Source organism: Alternaria burnsii (genome assembly GCF_013036055.1).
Source record: "Alternaria burnsii strain CBS107.38 chromosome Unknown 750, whole genome shotgun sequence".
Lineage (NCBI taxonomy): Eukaryota > Fungi > Ascomycota > Dothideomycetes > Pleosporales > Pleosporaceae > Alternaria > Alternaria burnsii.
In genome coordinates, this window is record NW_024066108.1 from 1,576,551 (window position 1) to 1,600,649 (window position 24,099).

The following is a 24,099-nucleotide window of genomic DNA, read 5'->3' on the forward strand; positions in this document are numbered from 1 at the left end:
CCTCTAGAGCGATGCGTATCTCTACAAAGTAACGCGTGCTCCTACCTGAAACAACAAACAACCATCATTTCTACCATCATGTCTACTCCGTACTCAACACCTCGATTAACGCTCTTTTCGACCACCTTTTGGGAAGTTCTTCCCTCACATTACGACAAGATTATAACACGCTGGTCTAAGATTGCACACCTGCATCACGAAGCAAAGTCCGACATATTAGCCACCGACCGCGCTGGTGCAGTGACATCCCTCAAAGCGGAGTTAGAGATGCTGGATTTGGATGTGGAGGAGTACCGAAAGCTCGTGAACGGTGTCGATATTACTGATATTGCAGGCGTATACGTCGTGGGTGGCAGGCCGCGACATCGCGCTTTGGAGATTGCGAAGGAGGACAAGAAGGATCTGGAAGAAAGCTTGAGCCTGGTGGAGGAGCATGTGAAGGAAATTAGGGCCGATATTGCGTACGGATTTGAAGAGATGGAGCAGCCTTGATTTCTTTTCCCAACTAGACATCTCCAGCACTTTTACATCACTTTTGCGTTTTCGAATAATCTTCAAACCAAGCTCTGTGTCTGCAGTGTCGAAACCCCCTGGGCAGTGTGAAGCCGACCGTACGTGATTTGAATTGAGCTATCGACTCAACGATGAAAATGAACAACGTGACTCACATCGATCGCCATGACTTAGTGTGACGGCCCTGCACTGTACAACTAGGAAGGTGACCATCTACTGGAGACATCGAGAGTATTCTCTTCCTTCAAGATGTGCTGCATATAAGAAGGATCGTGGGAACAAATCTGCGCGGTATCGTCATAACCACACGAACTAGCAAAATGAGCACAATGAGCACCGTGCATGTCCTTCAGTGTCACCATACCAATGATCTTACTCCCCTCTTAACAGAACTCGAGGATCGAGCCGACTGCGTTTTGACAAGGCTGTACCTGCTCTGGCAGCTAGACGAAGAGTTTGCGGAAATCGAGAAAAGCCTGCAGCAGCAAGATTACATCAATCTCATTCGTTCCATAACCGGGAAAATGGAGGCAGATCTGGAAGTTATTCGACAAAAGAACGAGTTACTAAACAATGGCCAATTATCCGACTGGATTGACAACGGTACAGATGAGGCAGAGAAGTCAAGGAAACAAGAGCATGTTACGAGACTGATGAAGAAGATGGACGGGTTGCAGAAACAGATGGCGGAAGCGAAGAGAGGATATCTCGGCTAGAGGGCAGTAGCGGGAGCCCAAATCTTGTGATGCTGTGAACGCCGAAAGAGACCGGAGCCTGTTAAGAATGCGGCCCCCAGATCCAATGAGCTTTTGGTATCCGTTGACAATGTTCACGTTGTATTGCAGCAGATTCTAATCGAAAGAGCATGCCCACTCGACAGCCTCAGGCAGATGCGCCGTGTTCGGGATGTTGCTGCTTTCTCGGAACTCAACTATCTTCCTCTTCCCTTGCTCTTCTTTGACCACGGCAAATGCTGCATTGGTGAAGTACAGATCGCGCTGGACACGAGTCTGGAACCCCCCCGCCCAGCCAATCATGTAGACGAAGCCGCCCTTGTCGCCATTCATGTTGGGTATGCCAAGGCTATTGATAAAACCGTGCTTGAAGGGTGCGAATGCTACGCCGAGAGTTGCGTTGAAAGTCGTGTAGAGTCTGAGGGAGCCATCGAAGTCGTAATGCGTGTCGTTGAATGTAAATCTGATGTCTTTTGAGAACGATGTAGCATGGCCTTTAGGCCAATCCGTGTTCGCAGGATACGGGTAGAAGCCTATTTTTCCCGGAGTCAGCATATTCGAGAAAACGATCTGGTGTTGTGTATACATACCGTTGACCGCGCATTCTAGCCAACTACTGAGCTGGACGCTTGCATTTGCCGCTGGCGAATCGACCAATGAGCAAGGATCGACAGGTGCCTCAGTCAGGATATTAGGTGTATTTGAATCGAGCATATCCTGCGGTGATACATTGAACGATGTGCCGGATGTAATGAGGCCACACAGGGTGACTTTGAGCATGTTAGTCAAGATCAAAGGTACGGCTGCACATCGCCCTCACCAGCAAACGAAAGGTAGCGCATGGCGATTGTTCAAAGACAAAAGACACAGTGAGGAAAGGATACTTCGCACAAGGTCAGCACTCCTGCGCTTCTGTCTTATAGTTGGACGGGCCATGTCGCTGCCTGCAGCTGAGGCTGACGAGGCTGACGCGCTGGTATCTCGATCAGTGTAACATTAGCACAAGACAGGCAGGTGGCCAGGATGATGACCAGCTTGGGGCTGAACGCTCGTTCGCCTGCTTGCGATACAGGTACCAATTATAGCATGAGAGTCGAGCATCGTGGGCTTCGGGAATGCAGGTCGGAGTTGTCGATTAGTGTCAGCTACGCAATTACCCCGGAAGCTGCCTTCCGGGCCGATGCGCACCGCGTCAGTCTCGCGCTGCCGTCGCGATCCAAATCTCTTTCTACGCACCGCGCCCAAAGAAAGAACTCTTCCCAAATAGTCCACCCATCCCTCGTGGCCTCTTGCCCACATCTGCCATAGTTCTCTTATTGACCACCGCGAAGCTGCTTGTCCTCATAACCTTCCCGTTCGGATCTGAGTTGAATGCGCCACTTGAGGGCGCAGCGCCTATTGGCGTCGGTGGCACGTTCGACATCTCAACAGCCTCTCTTTCTGCCCCAGACATCTCGGCTATCTGAGCATGCTGCGATATCTGTGCAGGCAGCCACTCTACCCTGATTGACTCATCACGACTAAGTTTCTGGTCATTGAACCACAGCTCAAAACGGATGTCTGCGGGTCCGATCAAGACGCGCACCGAGTACTCGATACGCAAGTAGTGCTTCTGTAACGACCAGAAGTGCTTGTTCCTTTCTTGGAACTTCCTTTCGTCTGCAGCAGAGAGATCTGAACTGATCTCGCATAGAATGCGCGTGTCTATAAGAGCTGTTAGCAATCTGCACGACCGGAGTGGATACAATTCTGCATGCATACATTGGTTCATTTGATCTGGTAGCATCGCCGCCTCCAGATCACTCTCGACGACAGTCGTTGGAAATGCCCTTCTCGGGTCGCCTGGATCGACCTTCTTGATGAAGTTGTGCTCGATCGGTTTGTCGACACTCACCGGCGCGCCCTTCTTGACGAACCATGCTATCGACTGCGTAATGTACAGCTTGTTGTTCAATGGATCTCGGACAAGTGCCTTCCCTTGATGCTCAGGGTTCTTCTTGTCATATGCAATCTTGCATACCGTACCGTATGAAGCGCGACAGCAACGCCATCCAAGAACCGACCGTGATGTCAGAATCTTTCGCATACGATCGCTGACCAGACCTTTACACACAGCAAGCTGAGGGTCAGGCGCTATGCTTACGGAGATTGACTCGGCGTTTGGGAATGAGGTGCGTGCATAGTACTTTCGGAGTTGCGACTGCACATACGCGCTATTGCCCAAACCGCCACTGAGGACAAGATGTGCTACATGCTCCCTTGGGAACTTTTGGAATAGCGATTGCAGCTGCGTATCGATCAGCTTGAACAACTTCGCGATCTGCTTATCGAACAACCGCTGGAGATCACCCCTTTCAAACGTCATTTCTCCGCTGCGGATCCGAACCTCCGGATCAGAGTTGTTGTACGTGTGAGGAACGCGTGGAATACCTATGCTGAACAGCGGGGTATCGTCTGGAGCACCGTATTCGCACTTGACTGCTTGAAAGTCCCGACTCTTCATCATTTCCCATCCGGCATCTGCAGGGTCGACAGGCAGAGGATTTGTGCTGTGTGCGAGCGTCAAGCGATGCATTACCAGCCTCTCGAACTCGTAATCGATCGCAGCAGAGCCGATGGTCTCTCCGAACACGACATCCATTTGCTGAAGGTCAATAGCTTGATTAACTGTGCCAGTGACCTTCAGCACACTGAGATCCGTGGTCCCACCTCCAGCGTCACAGACTAGCAAGACGTCGTTCTCACGGAAGATGCCTGGTGCTTCAGTGGATACATGCACAGCGGCGGCCTCGGCCTCCGTCAAGCCTATGTTCACATCGTGATTTGGATGCGTACCGTAGCCCGCCTCTTTGACAAGCCGCTTGAAATTCTCAACAGTCGGTATTGGAGCCCAAGTTGTGGGCACGCTGAAAATGAACTCGATTCTGGCCTCTTCCCAGCTAACGCCAGAAAGCTCTCCGCCTAGTTTGAAAGAAAGGTACTCGTACATCTTCCGCAAGTAGTCGCTGTACCATTTCTCGACTTCCTCCAAGCTTTCAGGCGCGCCTTCTGGATCCTCCAGTTGCTTACGGCGCAGCTTCTCTGGATCGAGGCAGGTCTTGAACCACTCTTTGTATTCCTTGTCGTCTGCAGCGGTCTCCGCAGCGGTCTCGGAAAGGAAGCCCCATGACGACGGGTCTTTGAAGCCAGTTGGGTAGACTACTACTGTCGGAACTTTGTTCTCGTTTGCTTGGAATCGACCAGGCCACTTCTGCACCCAACGAACAGTCTCGCTGCCGATGGAGAGGTTCACATATGCCACGCCGGTACCTGGATACACGTCTGCGTCAGTCTTCAATCCGCGTAGCAAACACCACGTGATCCAACAATATACGCTTAGCCGATTTGAGATCTGGCCCCCACGCACGCCCTCCGCTTCAGCTGAACCCAGCCTCATCAACACTTACATGTCATCCCCAGATCTACTCCTACAATCATGTGCGGTCGCTCACTTCGCTCCATCTTGTCTCGTTGTCGGTGACACTGTCTCCGTTGCTGCCTTCTCGCCTGATCATGTATCTATAGGATGCGGGAGCCATGCAGGTGCCTTCGGGTAGCCCCTGTGTCTCAGCCTTGCGGCACAGCGTCTTTGGACCGATCACAGCTGGGCGCCATTTCAGCCCCCGCATGTTCTGGTGTTAAGATTATGCGGTTCCAAAGTGCGCCTTGTGACTAATCGTCTGTGATAGGTAAGGATTATCATTGATGTACCCTGTCGGTCTGGTTAAGCTACCGCCCCAAAGACGGAGATTCACAGCCTCTTGTACGACCCAGTATCCACAATTTTGCACAAAGAGGGTGGCCTGACAGCTCTTTCTGGCTTTCTAGCTGCATAGGACACCGGTCAGTTCAGTACACAAAGTTTGATTCCTAAACCCCATTAAAGCCTATCTCTATTATGGGGTCTAAGCTGATCAGGTTCCGCACGGCCTGATCCTCATATGTTACCTCACATCTCCCTCAGGTCAGCACTTTTGTGTGTATTCGTTTCAACCTCAGCGAGACTCTGTGGTGACACTATACACTGATACATCTCTGTACCGTCGATATCGTTGCCCACAGTCAGAGATGTCGACCACAGCTAACCTACCGTACACTGAGATCCCTCAGGGCGTAGCAAATCCAACAACTACAGTCATTAAATACGATGGAAACCTTGTTGGGACAGCAACGGTGCAACCAGCATCTAAAGGTCTCACATTACCTCAAGAACCTCCGGCAGAACCTCTTTATTTGGGATATGGAGGTTCAGTAACATGGAACAAATATGTATTGTCACTCGAGACAGCCAATCCACCCGCACTAGCACAACTCCTTGTATACCCAGATCCGAAGAACGTTGGGGCTACCAACACACCAGATCCTCAACAGCCGGCACCAACAAACAATGCCGCAACCCCGAACTCCACACCCACTCCATCTCAGAGTTCTGGTAGCGTCTTGAATACCGCATCTTCTGTCCAGCCGACTGTTACATCACAGCCTAGCGCAAAGAACAGTTCAGACGGACTTGGTGCAGGAGTTGTCGCTGGGGTAGCTGTAGGGTGCCTTGCCGCCGGCGCTCTCATCGCGGGTCTAGTTCTCTGGTTCTGCTGGCGCAGAAAGAGGGTGTCAAAAGCTCAATATTCGCAAGCGGATACGTACGCATCAGCTTCGCATGAGAAAGGATTTTCGACAAATACGATACCCTTGACCGGGCAACGACATGCAGCAACTCTTGGACGTGGACTTCCTCAGCCGCTAGAGGATAAAGCAATCTCTGGCGATGTTTCAAAGATCAGCAACGCTATTAAGAATCATGTCCAAAGCTATTATCATACTAGCCAGGTCAATCCTGGTCTCATCGACTATGATGACCTTCAGGCACTTGGATCCAATTTATCAATCTCGGTGGGAACGCTCACTACATTGTTGGGAAATGCTGCCACTAGGGAGATTGCTTTGAGGTTCATCATCGCTTGGGTGGTCATTTCAAAGGTCCAGCCTTCCAAAGACCCTTCAAAGACCCTTCTGCCATCTGAAGTCGCCGATTGTTACCAAGCAATTTCAGCCGGAGATCGCAGTTTTCAAGGTATGTAATAGATTGTCTTTCATATCCAACCACTAACTTTCTTGTAGATCAAGCGTCGTTGACGGCACGCTGGCGGGTAATGACTGCGGAGTTGATGCAGTCCAGCTACGTTCGCAATCCCTTCAGTCCTTCCGACAGTCGACATGCAAGTATACAAGCAACTCTTGCGACATTGGATAATGTACTGCAGCCATACGCCGACACTCGTATGAACAATGGAGAGCGTAAGCGAAATCTCGAAGAACTTCTGAAACGGGCTGCACTTTTTGCCTTCACGCTGTTCTCTCAGCCCAGCGCATGGGAATTCGAGTGGCAAGATGAACAAGGTGTCACTTCAGGGGAGTTATGCATTTTCCCCGCTCTTGTGCAAGTGGCAGACGAGACCGGCCAATCAGTCAACCCGCCACGACCGTTCAGCGAGGCTGTAGTCAGACGGTTGGATGCTTGAGATGTTGGTCTACGCAAGGAGACTCTCGTGGACGATATGTCTCATAGGTAGAGCCTGTCCGAACCTCACAGCGATGCGAACTTTCGTCTGTTCACCGTGCCGGGACTTATTGGAACCTCAGTGCTATCGGCCACCATAATTATGAATCTGATAACTGCTGTGCTTGCGGCTTTAACTTGCTTACGAGGCAGCAAAGGCCATTGCGCTATGTCTTTTCACAACAGCTCAAGCGGCTTTCGCCATCCTTCGGGTTCAACGTCTTACGTGCAATAGCTGACCGAAGGGGTGATCTCGCATTGGATTCCCGCAATTGCGCTTCTCAAGTCTCCGCATGGGGGCTACTCTTGATTGCATTTTGGCCCCCATTGAGGCTGAGTCCAGCCATTCGGAATAAGCAATAGATATCCTTGCGGCGTAGCCCAATAGCGAGGTTTGGGCCGAGAATCAATACCCTGTAGGTAATTTACACCAACTCCGGCGACTCGCTTCGCGCATAACGCAGTGCGGCGTAAGACAACAACGCTGCATGACTCTGTGACACCAACACTCGCGCCTGAGTTGTTGATCTCCGCCCCCAACCACCACTTTGTCGTTGCGCCTGAGCCGCCTTGATCGACTGGTAGTCATTCCACGTTTGAGCAGGTATTCTGATCGGACAGGCCGACGCACGAAACTGGACCAAAAGTGCTCAGAACCAATTGTATACATCTTGAGCTCGGAAGCACCAACGACTGCGTCACTGTCTGCGGGGTTCGTGCTTCGGTACCTGGCGCACGTCTGCTACTATTGCTTAGACTATGCGCGCTTCCAGCTACTCTCAAGATCTTTACAGCTATAGTGCGCTCAGCTCAAAGTAATACGAACGAGACTTATGCCAACATTGGCTTCGATGTTGCCCACAGCTGGCTTGTTCCTACCGGAAACACTGCATCGGGCTGATCTCCCCACTTCAGCGCCTACGGAAACTGACGGAACGAGGCTGAGGTACTTTCAACGCAAGATCGGGCGGCCGAAGCTGGAGCCCAGCAGCTCTGAAGACCTTCGACCATCAACTGCCATTCCGAGAGACACCCCAGACGATGTATCGCGCGACTTTCCAGCAATTCCGACTACATATTACTTCGCCGATTATGTTCTTTCTTCTGAGAAGGCTTCAACAGAGACTATTGCTTTCGTGAGTATCATCCAACAAGTACGACAAGATATCGAGGAAGCGACACGCCTTTCTATCTCATCGGCGGTCTCAAACTTTCTGGATGCTTACCCAAGCAAGCGAAGATGGATCGAGGATTCCTTGCTCGAAGTGCGGCGTGCTCTCAATGACATTGGCATGGATATGGACACAGCCTGGGGCCATGAAGGAGATGGAGGCACAGTTGCATCGAAGCGCAAGCTTGAGTGGGGTCTGAAGAATCAGAAGAGGCTTCTAAAAAAGAAGCAACAACTAGATCGATGTCATACCCAGTTGACGGGCGCTATTTACGTTATGCAGACCGCAGAGCTGTGCGGTAAACCTGGGTCCATCGCGCAAGATCCCATTTTCGAGGCTCCTGTGCGACCGTGGGTACCTTACGATGAGAAGGATGCGCTACGTGGACCTTATTCGAGGCAAAAGAACCGGACAGCGAGTCACACTAGCTTGTTTGCGTCAAACGTCACTCTGGCATCCGAAGCCGAAAAGCACGACGTTGAGAGTGAGTATCACACGTGTTGAGGAAAGCAACTCTCGACTGACTATATACAGCCAGTAGTGTCAACTCAGTGCCAGTGGAGTTGGCGGGTAGCACGCCGGCTGACTTGGACCTGGTGGAAAGTCGGAACTCACAGACCTTCCTAAGCCCCCGTGTGTCTCGCGAGTCGCAAATCGAAACTCCAGCGTTGCATAGAAGGCCGCGAGCACGTACAGACTACAATCGGCAGTCCAAACCTCGAGAATCAAGATCTCGTACCTCCATCGATATCGCTATCTCTTCTTCGAAGGATGCTAATACATCAATTGAGCGCAACGATTCTACTCTGTCCACCCAAGCAACAGTCGGCGTGCCCATGGTAGCGAGACGATACCGAGCAACTTCAATCGACATACAAAGACATGGTGAGAAGCACAGGTCGTTGCCGTCGGAACTTCCGTATCTAAAGAGCCAACCGTCACTTATTGATGATTTAGCGGGTTATGTGCTACCCAGTGCAGCAAGCGACAAGTTGCCGAGTAGAGAATGGACAGCTTCGCCTACGCTGTCGGTTCCATCCATTTCCTTGACTTCGAGCCCGACAATCGGTCACACATTACCCGTAGTTCCCGAAACTACATCAACGGCAGATACTGTGACAAGTAGTCTGTCAAATCTTGCAATCGAAGCGGCTGAGGCGCAACTTCCCTTCAGGCAGCTGATTCCAAGCAGTACAGGGCCCATCCAATATCCACAGCATGAGCGCCGAGACAAGGACACGCTTCCAGCGTGTATAGATGGTTCTAGCTCGCGAAGAACCAGCTCGGACTCTGCTGAACATGCGACGACACCGTCATCTTACTATGCAACCTCGCTGCATACGCTACGTTCACCCAGCTCTCTTGTCAATGTTACGATATTTACCGATGATGAACCCGTCCGTCGACCGAGTAGTCAGCGGCCGTCGCAACGTATGTCAAAGAGAATGTCGCAAACTTCGAGCAGCAGATCAGCCAACGCGGCGCCGTCACCCACGATTACCACCGTTGCTGAAACCCTGACAGCACCTGTCCACTCGGAAGAGGTAACTCATCAGGATGGTACATCACCTGCTGTTGCGCCCCTACCATCGCCCCGGATGATCACGGAAGATGCCTCTCAACCTACATCAGTCAACCCAGCGGAGATACCAGAACAGCTAAACGATGACGATGCTATGCTCTCAGTCCTCCAAAAACGATTATGCAGCTACAAGCCTGTCAAAACAATGGCAGAGGATCTGGTGCGACAAGCCTCAGCTACTGAAGCAACACACCAAGTAGTCGATACGGAGCAGCCAATACTCTCGCCTCCCGTATGGCAGAAACACCCGACTTCGACCTCGAAGCCAGACTTGCAAGTAGATAGCATACCTCCTACATCACCCACTTCTGTGCAAGTAGCGGCCTCTCCAGTACCCTCAAATGGAAGTCAAAATGGCGATGGAGAGAAAAAGCCCATGTCAGCGCAAGCTAAGCGACGAGCTGCGCACGCACGAAGGATGCAACTCGCTTTTGGTGACGGATCGACGGCTTGAGAACATCTGCGGAAACGATATATGTGTATCTAAATCCATAATGCTAATGAATCATTCTCACACATCCACCGTATAACAGAGAGTGGTTCTTCTTAGCTTGTGTCATCTTCTAACATCAAGCGCAGGTGTAGAACATGCTGACAAAACCCGAGATGAAAGGGCATATCGTTCATCACGCATCACCAATCAGTCAATAATAAGACTCGAGGATAGAGAATACCGTTCAATTCGTGGAGGCCCCTTGATACGACCATCTGGTATTCTTGTGGGAACCGTACCGATTCTCTCAAGCCAGCTAGACACATTTACAAACAAGTTAATCCATAACAATAGTCTAACTAGCCATCTCTCCTGACCTCAACGTCCACCACCTAGGATCCGAAGTCTCCACATCGTAGAGCAGATGGTAAGAACGTATTCTGGATACGATGGACAGACACGAGATGGTCGGTCTATACTTCAATGCCACGGTAGATAGTCTGGGCTGAATGTATGGGTGTGGTGGTGTCTGAAAATGCGGTGCTGGTCGTCTTCGTTCGGATGGCAGGAGGCGGCGGAGTTTGCGTATTGCCATAGGGTTTGACGTTGGTCTTCTCCTGTGTAGCGAGGGCGGCGCCGGCGAAGACGGCGAGGGCAACGGTGACAACAGAGATGAGTTGCATCTTGACGGGTGGATTGCTGCTGGGCTGGGGGGCTGACGAGGATGTAAGAATGTACGTTTCTTGGTAAGGTCTAAGAGGACATTAGGTGTTTTTGCTATCGTGAATACAGGTTGAGATATAAAGACACACGAACAAAAGTGCTAAGAGTAATGGAAATACGTACTCGAAGTGCCGATCAGAAAATTCTTGTAGAAGTGATTGTAGTGGATTTAGACTGAGACTTTATACTCTCGACATGCTTCCCCCCTCTACCATACTTGGGGCATACATGATCATGATATCACGGAAAACATATGCGGTATCTGGATGGCCAGGGGCTAAGGATAGGTTGATAGGTTGAATGAAGATATTGAGGCAGGGTCCATACATCATGCAAAGCCCCACAACTCAACACCATGGTACTACGAGATCCATGAGGGGAGGCCAAGCATAAGAGGAGCCGGTGCGCGATCATTATCTGCAGGTTACTCGCAGATCTCTGTTTCCGTCACTAAGTGATCCATCTCAATACTTTTGCACCAAAGCATTACTGAAACTGCATCTTGTACCATCGGCCTCTACATCATACTGACTTCATGAGTGTGGTCTATATATGACCGCAGCCTTGCATGTATGTTGCCGTTTCGTTCGCTGGTGGACTCACTGGCTCATATGATGTGGTTCCCACCCATTGCAACCAGCCGTGCTGTGGTGATCTGTAATCAGCGAGTTACTTACAAAGTTCAACAATTTATATGTTTTGTCTGCAACAAGAGGCTCCGTTTGAGCAACAAGGCCATCATAAACAATCCACCTGCATCATAAGCAGAAATTTGTAGCATATGATACATATACCAATGCTTCACTGTGGCCTGAGAAGAAGTCGTGGTCTCAACAGATAGAGCATCACCCTACAAGTACATCATTGCCATTTCAAAAGGTCGCCTTGTCGAATTGGCCAAGCAACTCAATCCGCTGCCACAAAAAAGCACACAGAGACTTGGTATGCGAGCGACCCATAGACATGCGCGACAGTAATTTGCGCCTGGAATGGATGTGTGATCTATTGATGAAGTATTGACGATTTAGATTCCACTCTCTATCTGGCAGAAGGTTACGTTGTAGTTACCATTGTGAGCGACAAGCGTAATATCTCCGACGTGCCTCGTGTTTCGTACACTAGCGGTGCTACACATGATCATGGGAGACCAAATTCTGAAGTTAAAAATTCGCGATCGAGAATGAGTTTATCGTGCCATTGAATATACCGTGGATACAAACCATTATAGTATGATAGTGAAAGTTAAGACTAAATGTAGTCATCGAGTTAGAGCACCGCTAAGAATCATCGGAAACCATCGATTTCGTGGATTGTAGGCATCTTGTGGGTATTTGTTTCAATTTAATTCTGGCCAGAATCGCAAAGTTAGCCAGGGAAAGACAAGCCTCATGACGGAGGTGGGCTTACTGCTCGGCTAGAGAGCCCCTTCCTCCACTTCCAGTGCGCCGCTCGGAGCGGGTGATGTTCCCTGATTGAGCGTCTATACGACCTCATCGCCTTGAACGTTTATGTCTGACGTTTCATGTTCGTTTTGCGCAATGCGCTTCTATCTCGCTCGACAGTTTATGAGAGCAGGTCCGCAACGTTCATAGGCATCTCGTCAATCTGGGTAGAGTAGTACACTGCGGCAGTTAGCGACTGATGTGAGGAGCAGACCCGATGAAACTTACACTCAATGTCACGGAGGATACGAACATCATCCTGGGTGACGAAGTTGATGGCCACACCCTTGCGTCCGAACCGCCCGCTTCGACCGATCCTGTGGATGTAGTTCTCACGGTTCGAGGGAAGATCGTAGTTGATGACCAGCGACACTTGTTGCACGTCAATACCACGCGCCCACACATCGGTTGAGATGAGGACGCGAGAGTTGGCCTGGCGGAAGTCGGCCATGATGCTGTCTCGCTCCTTCTGGGGCATCTCTCCGTGCATGGAGGATACGGTAAAGTTGGCCTCGCGCATCTTGTCCGTGAGCCAGTCCACCTTGCGGCGGGTGTTGCAGAAGATGACTGCTTGTGTAATGGTGAGTGTGTCGTAGAGATCGCACAGCGTGTCAAACTTCCATTCTTCCTTCTCGATAGCGATAAAGTATTGCTTGAGGCCCTCCAGCGTCAATTCGTCACGCTTAACTAGAATGCGCACGGGGTCCGTCATGAATTTGGTTGTCATCTCGAGCACATCGTATGGAAGGGTGGCTGAAACAACTACGACCTGTGTCGCGGGCGGTAGGTAGCGGTACACGTCGTAGATTTGCTCACGGAAACCTCGGTTGAGAAGCTCATCGGCTTCGTCGAGAACGAGCATCTTGATGTTGCGTGTGCGAAGGTTGCGGCGGCGAATCATGTCAGCAACGCGTCCCGGGGTTCCAGAGACGACGTGCTGGCCGTAGTCAAGCTTGCGGATGTCCTCGCCGACATTTGTTCCTCCAACGCAAGGATGGCACTGTACGTTCATGTAGTCACCGAGACCCACGATGACCTGCTGAATCTGGGTCGCAAGTTCACGGGTGGGCGACAGCACGAGTGCTGTGTCTTGTTAGTCTAGCCCTTCCTGCCACACGATATATGACGTACCCTGCGTCTCGCGTACAGCTGTGTCGATGACCTGAAGGATAGAGATGGAGAAAGTCGCAGTCTTTCCTGTTCCGGACTGCGCCTGCGCAATAGTGTCGCGACCTTTGCAGATTTGCACAATAGCACGTGACTGCACCGCTGAAGGCGATTCGTAACCGTAGGCGTAGATACCGCGTAGCAAGTTCTCCTTCAGGTGCATTGCCTCGAAGGTTGGCGCGACCGTGACCTCCTTGGAGGTGGAGAACTCCATCTTGTCGTCGGCATTTCGATCGATTCCGTCGGCCATTTTGTCTGTGGTTCTGGGGGGGTGTATCGGGTATACGGTGGGTTTCGACAATCGTTTGCGATGTGCAAGAAAGTTTGGGAGTAGTTGCGCCTGAGCTTTGCGGAGGGCCGGAGCCTCGGCGGGCTAGCTCCGTTTACTAGCGCGTTTTGCGATTTATGTCGCCGCGACAGCCTTCACCAGCAGCTCGACATCGTCACCGCCGCAAAGGTCTGCACATTCACTACCGAACCGCTGCTACACGAAAGACTCATAATTACTACAGGCGACCACAAATATGCTTTTGGAAGACCAGCGCCAACTTCATGAGGACTTGGAGCGCCTCGAGGACGCCGCTGCAGAGCGACTTCTTGAAGACCCCCCACACGTAGGCACATCTATTGCGTCTGTTGCCAATCACATGCTTACATCAAATCAGATCCGCGATCGTCTCGCACGTGATCACGATATTGCGCGCTTCCTTGAGCAAATCGAAAGCCAGTCGAGTCGCCTCTTGAAGATCTACCAAGATGAGGACAACAAGAAGGAGGACGAGGTGCGCGGCCTCACCATGGGCGACCCGATGGAGTCTTTCATGAACGAGATCGCATCGATTAAAGACTTCCACAACCGATACCCGAACGAGCCCGTCGAGAACCTGGAGAAGGCTTACAAGAAACGCTCACCCGAAGAACACGTCCAATCAATCGCAGCCATCGACTCCATGTTTACCGGTGAAGAGGGATTTGGTCGCTTCTTTGACCTGACCACACTGCATGAGCAGTACTTGAACCTTCCCGTTCAGCAAAACGCGCGCCGCCTGACCTACCTACAGTACCTCGATCTGTTCGATGTCTTCACCCCTCCACAATGTAACATTCGACGAGAGCAGAAGAAGTCAGAGGGCTACTTTCATTACTTGAAAGCCCTGCAAGACTATCTCGAGAGCTTCATGCGGCGGACGAAGCCACTGGAGAACTTGGACAAGCTCTTCGCTAACTTTGATAAGGAGTTTGAGGAACTATGGGAGAAAGATGAGGTTCCGGGCTGGGAGAAAAAGACATCGGCATCTGCACCAGTCCATGGTGAAGCACAGGGCGAGGGTATCTGGTGCTCAGCTTGCAAGAAGGGATTCTCGAAAGAGACTGTTTACGAAGCACATCTGTCAGGCAAGAAGCACAAGAAAGCAGTACAGGAAAGTCAGAATGGTGCGCAAGATGGCGAAAAGCAGACAAGCGGTGCTTCCACAGATTTGCAACGCTTCAAGGAGCGTGCGGTCGCCGAACGAGAGTTCCGGATACGAAAGCTCGCTGCAGCCATGCAGACAGAGCGCGGCGACACCAAGGTCAACGTCGAGCGGAAGCAGGGTATGACTGAGCGCGAGCGACAACAAGAGCTGGAGCAACTGTACTCCGAGAAACCTGAGAACGGTGGAAAGGAGGAGGACGATGAATCCGACAGCGAAGACAAGATATACAACCCGCTCAAGTTACCACTTGCCTGGGATGGCAAGCCCATCCCCTTCTGGCTTTACAAGCTCCACGGTCTCGGTGTCGAGTTTCCTTGCGAGATTTGTGGAAACTTCGTATACATGGGTAGACGTGCATTCGACAAGCACTTCAACGAGCCTCGTCACATCCACGGTCTCAAGTGTCTCGGAATCACCAACACTACCCTTTTCAGGGAAATCACGAGCATCAAGGAAGCCGAGGAGCTATGGCGAAAGATTCAGAAGGACCAAAAGAAGCAGAAGTTGCTTGCTGAGAACGTGGTCGAGATGGAGGACAACGAAGGCAACGTCATGCCGGAGAAGGTCTACCGGGATTTGGCTGCTGCAGGCATGCTGTGAGCGGTCATCTCGATTCGGATATATCACGTCTGGTCTGTCTTTTCTCAGTGAAGAAACGGCTTTCAGTTCGTACATCGACTAAACGAACGCATTGAACTCGGCATCTTCGAATTCACAACCCTACAATAGGCCCATTTGCAGAGAATCAAGAGCCGGTCCTGTAAGTCAACGAGCGTTGCTTCGATTTCATCAGTGCTATTACACCTATTTGTTGTACTTCATTTCTATATCACTGAATTTTGGCGCTTGCTTTCTAATCCAGAAGAGCTTACAAGCCAGTAAAACTTTGCATGGCTGGCGTTCTGGAGTTGTGTATACAGGTACGCACCACCGTATCGGTGTGGGTGCACCTGGAAGTTGTGTAAAATAGGATGTCTGAAGATACGAAAGTTGGAAAAAGATCACCTGGAAAACACGATATCACTGTCCATGAACGATGGGTTGCTTATATGCCCATATTCAGCTATGCCGAGATACATGCCGTGCCATTGAAGTGCGTCCAATCTCTTTACGCGTCAGGGGCTCGAGCCGACGTGCAGTCGTGGCCCCAACGATATGTGAACCGAGGCTTTGGAAGACCATAGGGTAGAAGCCGTACCGCTGGGAGGGCTATGCCATCGTGATCTGATGGCCTTCCAGATGCAGGTTGAATCCGATAAGAGGAAGTGGCGAGCAAACCATGGAGAAGCACGTCAATATGGAAAGAACGACGAGCGGACCAGCTGCGGGAGATTAGAAGAACAAATTCTCGGCTAGTAACCAGAAAGCTTGAGCTTTGCAATATTCTCACATCTACATATACACCCTCCGGTACATACGCCTGCCTGTATCCACAAGTTACTGTTCCAAAAACTCCCACAACCCCTCTCCTTGGACAAAATCGCCCCAAATAACGTTTACAAGCCAATAGTCTCGTCGCAAAGCTCCAAGCAACGTGCTGCTCGCACTCCTCGGCGGGTAAATCCTTTGCCATTCTTGGAAAATGCTGAAGGCCTCATCAAGCCAACTCCTGAAGCTGACAGCCTCGATGATAGTAGGCGTGACAATCTCTTTACCTGCAAATGTACCCCAGGTGACAGGGTTCACTCCATCCTCTTGACTAGCTTCAAACTCCCCGGCAGCATTGCCCGCGAAATAGGTGACTTGTTCGTGAGCATCGAGCTTGGGTTTGAGGGCAGCAAATTCAGAGGCGGGAATGAAGAACTCCACGAATGGCTTTTGGAAGACATAGCCATTCTTAGGGCCCCAACCGAAGACGGGATCGGTAGATTTGACACCGTTGACAGCAGGTTGTGAGGCGACTGTCCACCATCCCTTTGCATTGAGGGCGAGCAGCTGCTTGCTGATAGTCAAGGTTTCAGGCGAGAGGCTTTGTTCGCTCCAGGGTATGGCCTCAAGGTCTCCTTCGATGTGGCGGCGGAAGAGCTTCGAGATGTCGTCCTTCTCCACTGGATGACCCCAAAGCTTGAGGGCTTGCGGCGTTGAGACGTGCAGCGTTGGACCGTATCCGTCAATCTCACCGAACGCAGGCGAACGCGCATCACCCCAACGACCGTTAGGGAAATCATCCCAGGTGGCTTCCCGACCTAATGAACCTTCGCCTTCTGAGATTGCCAATGTATTCGCGCGTGTGTTGATCGGGCCGCGCGGCACACCAGCCTCTTCTTCTGTGGCTTCGTACGAATGATTGCTTGACTTGGCAGCGGACGAATGTGAGATGATTACCCTGTTCCGTGGACCAGAATTAACAGCTGATGATCGCCTCCTGTGAGGCACAAAGCCGTTCGGTGGCGGCTCAAGGTTGATAGCGGGTGTTGTCTCTACAATGACATCGTCATTGTCGTCGATGGTCGACGGTATGAGGTGCGTGTCTTCCACGATGTGCGATACAGCCTTCTCCAGATTCAATGTGTAGAAGTGGAATCCTCTCCTACAAGTATCTGGCCGCGCCTTGATGTGTTCCACCATTTCGTCCATGATCTTGACACCCTCTTGCTTCACCAGTTCGTCATCGCTCTTCACCGCATCCAGTCGCGCCAACATATCCGAAGGTAGCTTTGCGTGCGATAGCGTGGTTGTTCGAAGCAAAATCTTATACGACTGTATCGGCATCAACCCCGGTATGATCGGTATCGTCTTGAACACTCCACTCTCGTGCTCCCTCAGCATCTTCTCAAACTTGTCGTAGGCTTCGACATCGTAGAAAAGTTGGGTCATAATGAAGTCTGCACCAGCCTTTGTCTTCTCAATCAAGGATGGCAGATCAAACTGCGGATCCTGATGCTGAGGGTGGCTCTGGTCCGAATGACCCTCTGGATACGCAGCGACACCGACGCAGAAGTAGTCCCCGTACTCTTTTCGGATGTATTTGACAAGATCGATTGCCCATGTGAAGTCCTTATTCGAGTCCTGTTCTGGCGGTGTTCCTTCATCCCGGTACTCTTCGCTGCGTGGCGCATCACCCCTCAGTGCCAGAATGTTCCGAATGCCCAACACCTTCGCCTGCTCGAGCGCGTCGTCGATGAGCTGACGATTCATGTTCGTGCATGTGAGATGTAAACATGTTGTGAGGCCTAATTGGCGCTGGCATATCTCTGCGAGTTCGAGCGACTTGGTGGCTGTCGATCCGCCGGCACCCCAGGTGACGGTAACGAAGAGTGGTCGAAGAGCCTGTGACATGCGCTCTAATCGAGTTTGGAGGTTCGCAAAACCCTACAAGACTATCAGAAACTATTCTCGGGTGCATAGTTCCCTATATCCTTCCATGCTTTGCCCCTTCCACATCCGTCGCGTGCAAGCGGGGCAACTCACCATTGCCGTTTTCGGTGGGAAGAACTCCAGAGAGAAGTAGTTGGCGCCATCAGGCAGCGCATCAATCTTATCCGTAATCCTCTCCATCTTGGATTCGCAATTGAGGGTAGAGGAAAAGGTGGCGTTGCGGAAGACGTTGTGTCATGGCTGCAAGTGGTGAATGACAAAAAAGTGAGGGCAGCTCATCTGGAAGCCGCGTGTGGGGCACGGATCTGCAGCCAGGATCCTTATCCTGTATCGGCGCGCTACATCCAGCATCTAGGTGGACCGGCGGCGAAACTATGCAATAAGCATTTCACTTTGTGGAGGAGATTGTTTCCACTGAGATGGAAACGTTTGCGATCTGGTGTGACATCATGGCACACTTTGACTAGCTATTCGGACGGAGAGCGACATACAAAGTAGCGGCACGCGACCCCGCAATACTGTCTCTCTTAGAGCACTCTTATGGGCGATAGAATCATGATACATGACAAAGGTCTATTCTTTACTCGTGGTACACAACGGGATTAATGGGATGCTGGACGATCTCTACCGAGGCGGGGTCCCGATGGTCAACATGACACTTCCAAGGTTAACGCTGCAGGTGAAGTGCATCGCAGTGCATAAGTAGTACTCGAATTCTTTGCTTCTGACAAAGCTACCATCTCAATAGGTCACGACTCTACTCACCGCATATCGTTATTAACATGACCTCGGGATTTCTGCACGGCACCTAGAAAGGTAGCACTACGATGTTCATTATCATTTTCTCCCTGACCTTCCTCTTAGCACACATAACTACATCCTCATCACAACAAATCACGACTATACAACGAATGACCACATCCAACATGACAGACACACTACCCCAACGAATAGATGTTCATTCCCATTTCCTTCCACCCTTCTATCGAACTGCCCTGGCAGCAAACGGCCACTCCCGTCCTGACGGCATGCCAGCAATTCCTGAGTGGTCGCCAGCTCGTCACTTGGAGATGATGAAGATCGCCAATGTCTCGAAATCTATTCTATCCATCTCCAGCCCCGGAACACACATCATATCGAGTAACCCATCACTAGGCATAGACTTGACAAGACAATGCAATGCTTACGCCTCATCTCTCAAGAAAAAACATCCCGACAGTTTCGGCATCTGGGCTGCACTCCCGTTACCGAATGTCGAAGCAAGTTTAGCTGAGATCGACAAGTGTATGGAAGAAGGCGTGGAGGGATTTGGATTACTGACGAATTACCATGGTTACTATATTGGGGACGAGGCATTGGACACTGTGTTCGACAAGCTGAATACTATTGGTGCGACTGTGTTTATCCATCCTACGAAGCCTTGCATGAAACACGGGGGTAGTGAGAATACGTCTCAAACTACAGACGCACTTCCATTCGGCGAACAATACCCTGTCCCAATCTTCGAGTTTTTCTTCGATACTGCAAGGGCGGTAATCAATCTTTTCAGCACGGGGACCGTGGACCGGTGTCCGAATATCAAGTTCATCATTCCACACTCCGGAGGAGGGTTACCGCCGCTCATGACTCGATTTATCCAGTTTTCAAGTGTGGTACCGGGAGGACGAAAGTTGAATGCTTCAACGGTGCGGAGACAGCTTGACGAGCAGTTCTATTTCGACCTTGCGGGATTTGTTTTTGACGGAGATAGTGGAGGGAAGGGGCAGCTGAAGGCATTTATCGAGGGATTTGAGATCTCGCATGAGAAGTTGTTGTATGGAAGTGATTTTCCTTTTACGCAAACGCAGTTCGTGAAGGCGTTTGCAGAAAGAATGAAGGATGGTTTGGAGAATTTGTTTGGTGAGAAGGAAAGGGAGGCGATTTATCAGGGCAATGCCGTCAAGCTACTGGGCAAAGAGAGGAGTAAAATATAAGGTGGTGGATATGAATATGGATATGAATGGTCTGCAAGGTAGATAGCAGCGTCTATCTATATGTACTTGTAGGGGTTCATGATACCGTTCTACCTGTGTTAGCCTAGAGCGGAAACGAAACGAGCGGGTAGGGCCACTTACGGGATCATAAAGATCCTTGATCTGCTTCATCAGCTTGATCATGGTTTCACTCTTACTGTATCCAATGTATGGCTTCTTCGTTACTCCCAAGCCGTGCTCGGCACTGATGCTGCCGTTTCGCTTTTGTACCCACTCGTATACGAAGGGTTCAAGCTGCTTCTCTACAGATTTATCGAACTTCCTGACTGGAATGTTGAGGTGCAGGTTCGCGTCACCCATGTGACCGTAGCCAACAACATCAACTACAGGGTGTGAGGCGTCATTTCCAAGCAGGCCAGCCTCTGTCAAGCGGTCGCGTGTCTCGTTGACAAGATCGTAGAGCTCAGCGATGGGTATCGACAAGTCATACTTGTAGACACCTCCATCGTGACCGAGACACTCGGTAATGCCTTCACGCCATGACCAGAGCTCTTGAATTTGAGTTTGGTCTTGGGCAAGAACACCATCTGATACAACCTCAGTTTCCATAACGTGTTCAAGGAAAGCTTGCAATTTCTGCACACGTTAGTCATCGCTTTTCATGTACAGCAACAGGCGACTTACCTCGTTATCGTGGTCTGCGTTAGAGCCGCTGGTTTCGATCAGGCAGTAAAAGGGATACTCGCCTTCCAGCGGCATCTTCTTGCCCTTTACCCTGTTGACCAGCTTTTGTGTGCGACCATCCATCAATTCGAAGGCTGACAGAATCTCAGACAAATGTCCCTTGGCCTCGATGTAGGCTTTCTGGACCTTCTCGTAGCTTTCTAGACCAAAGTATGCAACATTGACAGCAGGCGATCTTCTTGGGCAGATGATGGAAACCTTGGTGATGATACCAATGGTGCCTTCTCCACCGATGAACAGCTGCTTCAGATCGTAGCCAGTGTTGTTCTTCCGGAGTGTGGAGAGATCATCTACAACGGTACCGTCTGGCAGGACCGCCTCGATTCCTAGGACATTTCCGTGGAAGCTACCATATCGCAGGAGACGGAGTCCACCAGCGTTTGTCGCGACATTGCCACCAATGTAGCAAGAGCCCTTAGCCCCAAGATCCAATGGGAAGATGTGGTTCTTCTCGGCGAGAAAGTTGTCGGCATTCTCTAGGATCACACCGGCATCAGCGACTAGGATACCAGATACTTCGTCGAAAGACCTGATTTCGTTCATCCTCTGCATGTTGATCACAATCTCGTCGAATACGGGCACAGAGCCACCGACAAGTCCGGTGTTACCACCCTGAGGTACTACAGCGAGCATATTGTCATTGCAGTATTTGAGGATCTTGCTGACTTCCTCGGTAGATTTAGGCTTCAAGACTACTTTGGTATGGCCGCGGAACTTGCGCATCCAGTCACTGTTGAACGCCTCAATATCTTCCGATGCATCTTTCGTCACACCATCTATGACTGCCGAGTCGGAACCTAAGAGATGCTGGAAATATTTTACATGCTCCTCGCTGACCTTGGCAAATTTGGAGTCTCTTTGGAGATGCGGGTATCTGCTTGGCATCAGCAAAATGTGAAAACTGCTCAGACCTCCACACATACGACTCTGAAGTGAATTTGATGGATTGTGCCGACGCGGTTGGGCCCTTGACTCCGCCATGCTCGTCTGGCTGATGAGGCTCCGAACTCGCTGATGTACTACCCGTCCATCGGACTTGACTTGTCGGTCGCAAATATTGATAGCGCGATGCAACGCGAGAAGAGAAGGCAGTTCGCCGCAAGGACGAGACTAGGCGCGCTGAAGATGCCATTATGGTTGACTGAGGGAGCAATGCGACAGCGGCGGAAATAATCATTCGCCATCGTGAATATCTACCAGGATGACATAAGTTGACAGGGAGCGCACAGGCCAGATGGCTTGGCGTAGTTTAGGCGGGAGCAGCGACGCGGACAGCTCTGGAGCTCCGAGACCAGCTTGACGACTGTCGTACTCTATTGCCCCACCACTTCTTCTCACATTTCGTTTCCGTATACCAGGAAAATAATAGAGAACTCAAGAACCACTTCACAAAATCTCTCACAATGGCATCCGGCTACGATCGAGCTCTCTCCGGTACAAACAAGCAACCCATGAGGATGCGGGCCTAGCTAATTATGCCAGTCTTCAGTCCCGACGGTCACGTCTTCCAGGTCGAATATGCGCTCGAGGCCGTGAAGCGAGGTGCGTAGTCTGTGAAAGGGATGGTAAACATGAGATGCTTATTCGCCTCAGGAACATGCGCCGTTGGTGTCAAGGGCTCGGACATAGTAGTACTCGGCTGCGAGAAGCGATCAGCAATGAAGCTGCAAGACACGCGTATCACACCCTCCAAGATCTGCCTCGTCGACACCCACGTTGCCCTCGCCTTCGCTGGACTGAACGCCGATGCCCGTATCCTTGTCGACAAGGCCCGCCTGGAAGCACAATCACATCGCTTGACAGTCGAAGACCCCGTATCGATAGAGTACATCACCAAGTATGTTGCCGGTGTGCAGCAGAGATACACGCAGAGTGGTGGTGTCCGACCGTTCGGCATCAGCACGCTAATAGTCGGCTTCGACCCTAACGACAAGACCCCGCGCCTGTACCAGACTGAGCCCTCTGGTATCTACTCAGCATGGTAAGTTGCGTTGATGAAAATAAGTTGTATGTGCTAATACAATATAGGAAAGCAAATGCTATCGGCCGATCGAGCAAGACAGTCCGCGAGTTCCTGGAGCGCAACCACAAGGAAGGCATGGACCGGGAAGAGACGATCAAACTGACAGTCAAGTCACTACTAGAGGTAGTGCAAACTGGTGCAAAGAACATCGAGATCGCGATCATGGCGCCTGGAAAGCCCATCGAAATGCTGCCTGTCGAAGATATCGAGAAGTACGTGGAAAACATCAACACAGAGAAGCAGGAAGAGGCGGCGAACAGGAGGCCTGGACGGCAGCCCGGTACAGGCCAGGCCGCTATCCTAACCCGTCAGACCCCAGCTGAGGGCTCAGGAGCCGGTGGCGCGTAGGGCGTGGTTAACGAGTGATGGCGAAAAGGCATGAACAGCAGTGGCGTCTGGTGATAGACTTTATGAACCTGTATAATGCAGATACGACCAGCTAGTGCTCATAAATGGCAATCTAGCGCACCATGATGCTCCTTCCCACGTCCAACCCCCCGCTCGTCGCGTGATGTTGATTGGTGTGGTACCCCTGCCCTGTTGCTATGTAGCTTGTGTTACGCATAGTATCGTGGATCCCTATGCACGCAGTCCTTCAACCCAGCTTGTTGGGCGCCTCCTTGACATCGAATATCGTGCGCATCTCTTCGCCCCGTACACGGTCGTCTTTGAGCATTCTGAAGAGTGGTTAGATGTGCGTCATGCACTAAACTCAAAGGCGACATACCGGGAGTCTATGCGGGCGTCCTCGCCTTCGACTTGCAATGATGCCTTGGGTGTCTTTGCCTCTAAAACGAAGTGGTTGTCGCAGTGCGGGCAGTACTCGTCGCTACCCTGGATCAGCCAGGCGCCAGCTCAAATATGTTTCTACTACTCACGCGTCCTCGAATTCGCGCGCATCTTTGCGGAAGGCTTTCTTGCACTTTTTGCAGATGAAGACCATGTCAAATGTCTGCATCAGCGGGTGATCGCTCTGCTCCTGGTGACATTCTGCGCAGTCGAACCATTTCTTGCCTAGCAGTTTTCAGTATTCATCGCGCACATGTCAGGCGCGGGCGACATACAGCATGGCGAGCGGATGGCGACTTGGGCATTGAGGACGTGTTTGCTGCATGGGCATCAGCCAGCCGCGGAGGTGATTGCGGGGGGTCTCGCGGGCAAGAGAGAAGGTGTGCTTACCACATGGCGGGCGACGGTCAAGTGT

General features: G+C 51.1%; 12 protein-coding genes across 12 annotated transcripts; 6 read left to right on the forward strand and 6 right to left on the reverse strand.

The window, feature by feature from the left end:
- Positions 1–78: 78 nt before the first annotated feature.
- On the forward strand, positions 79–1,229 carry GT037_001946 (uncharacterized protein; the record flags this gene model as incomplete). The annotated part of the gene is made up of 2 exons (XM_038926993.1): positions 79–461; positions 830–1,229. The coding sequence occupies 2 exons, from the start codon at positions 79–81 to the stop codon at positions 1,227–1,229; spliced, it is 783 nt and encodes a 260-aa protein (XP_038790285.1).
- A 135-nt stretch (positions 1,230–1,364) lies between these two features.
- Positions 1,365–4,748, reverse strand: GT037_001947 (uncharacterized protein; the record flags this gene model as incomplete). The annotated part of the gene is made up of 5 exons (XM_038926994.1): positions 1,365–1,780; positions 1,838–2,017; positions 2,484–2,951; positions 3,009–4,556; positions 4,694–4,748. The coding sequence occupies 5 exons, from the start codon at positions 4,746–4,748 to the stop codon at positions 1,365–1,367; spliced, it is 2,667 nt and encodes an 888-aa protein (XP_038790286.1).
- Positions 4,749–5,354: 606 nt separating this feature from the next.
- On the forward strand, positions 5,355–6,805 carry GT037_001948 (uncharacterized protein; the record flags this gene model as incomplete). Its single annotated transcript, XM_038926995.1, has 2 exons — positions 5,355–6,357; positions 6,405–6,805. The coding sequence occupies 2 exons, from the start codon at positions 5,355–5,357 to the stop codon at positions 6,803–6,805; spliced, it is 1,404 nt and encodes a 467-aa protein (XP_038790287.1).
- Positions 6,806–7,694: 889 nt separating this feature from the next.
- GT037_001949 (uncharacterized protein) lies at positions 7,695–10,051 on the forward strand (the record flags this gene model as incomplete). The annotated part of the gene is made up of 2 exons (XM_038926996.1): positions 7,695–8,499; positions 8,550–10,051. 2 exons carry the CDS (start codon positions 7,695–7,697, stop codon positions 10,049–10,051), a joined length of 2,307 nt encoding a protein of 768 aa, XP_038790288.1.
- A 452-nt stretch (positions 10,052–10,503) lies between these two features.
- Positions 10,504–11,082, reverse strand: GT037_001950 (uncharacterized protein; the record flags this gene model as incomplete). The annotated part of the gene is made up of 2 exons (XM_038926997.1): positions 10,504–10,783; positions 10,982–11,082. 2 exons carry the CDS (start codon positions 11,080–11,082, stop codon positions 10,504–10,506), a joined length of 381 nt encoding a protein of 126 aa, XP_038790289.1.
- A 1,234-nt stretch (positions 11,083–12,316) lies between these two features.
- On the reverse strand, positions 12,317–13,612 carry GT037_001951 (atp-dependent rna helicase fal1; the record flags this gene model as incomplete). Its single annotated transcript, XM_038926998.1, has 3 exons — positions 12,317–12,375; positions 12,424–13,278; positions 13,327–13,612. 3 exons carry the CDS (start codon positions 13,610–13,612, stop codon positions 12,317–12,319), a joined length of 1,200 nt encoding a protein of 399 aa, XP_038790290.1.
- A 274-nt stretch (positions 13,613–13,886) lies between these two features.
- GT037_001952 (splicesome-associated protein) lies at positions 13,887–15,437 on the forward strand (the record flags this gene model as incomplete). Its single annotated transcript, XM_038926999.1, has 2 exons — positions 13,887–13,976; positions 14,028–15,437. 2 exons carry the CDS (start codon positions 13,887–13,889, stop codon positions 15,435–15,437), a joined length of 1,500 nt encoding a protein of 499 aa, XP_038790291.1.
- Positions 15,438–16,274: 837 nt separating this feature from the next.
- Positions 16,275–18,335, reverse strand: GT037_001953 (methylenetetrahydrofolate reductase 2; the record flags this gene model as incomplete). Its single annotated transcript, XM_038927000.1, has 2 exons — positions 16,275–18,149; positions 18,249–18,335. The coding sequence occupies 2 exons, from the start codon at positions 18,333–18,335 to the stop codon at positions 16,275–16,277; spliced, it is 1,962 nt and encodes a 653-aa protein (XP_038790292.1).
- Positions 18,336–19,081: 746 nt separating this feature from the next.
- GT037_001954 (amidohydrolase 2) lies at positions 19,082–20,128 on the forward strand (the record flags this gene model as incomplete). The annotated part of the gene is made up of 1 exon (XM_038927001.1): positions 19,082–20,128. One exon carries the CDS (start codon positions 19,082–19,084, stop codon positions 20,126–20,128), a length of 1,047 nt encoding a protein of 348 aa, XP_038790293.1.
- A 56-nt stretch (positions 20,129–20,184) lies between these two features.
- GT037_001955 (d-lactate dehydrogenase 2) lies at positions 20,185–22,004 on the reverse strand (the record flags this gene model as incomplete). Its single annotated transcript, XM_038927002.1, has 4 exons — positions 20,185–20,217; positions 20,270–20,764; positions 20,813–21,746; positions 21,796–22,004. 4 exons carry the CDS (start codon positions 22,002–22,004, stop codon positions 20,185–20,187), a joined length of 1,671 nt encoding a protein of 556 aa, XP_038790294.1.
- Positions 22,005–22,275: 271 nt separating this feature from the next.
- On the forward strand, positions 22,276–23,338 carry GT037_001956 (proteasome subunit alpha type-7; the record flags this gene model as incomplete). The annotated part of the gene is made up of 5 exons (XM_038927003.1): positions 22,276–22,306; positions 22,355–22,414; positions 22,466–22,853; positions 22,901–23,232; positions 23,301–23,338. The coding sequence occupies 5 exons, from the start codon at positions 22,276–22,278 to the stop codon at positions 23,336–23,338; spliced, it is 849 nt and encodes a 282-aa protein (XP_038790295.1).
- A 152-nt stretch (positions 23,339–23,490) lies between these two features.
- GT037_001957 (uncharacterized protein) lies at positions 23,491–24,079 on the reverse strand (the record flags this gene model as incomplete). Its single annotated transcript, XM_038927004.1, has 5 exons — positions 23,491–23,572; positions 23,623–23,724; positions 23,774–23,909; positions 23,960–24,003; positions 24,075–24,079. 5 exons carry the CDS (start codon positions 24,077–24,079, stop codon positions 23,491–23,493), a joined length of 369 nt encoding a protein of 122 aa, XP_038790296.1.
- Between the last annotated feature and the right edge of the window lie 20 nt (positions 24,080–24,099).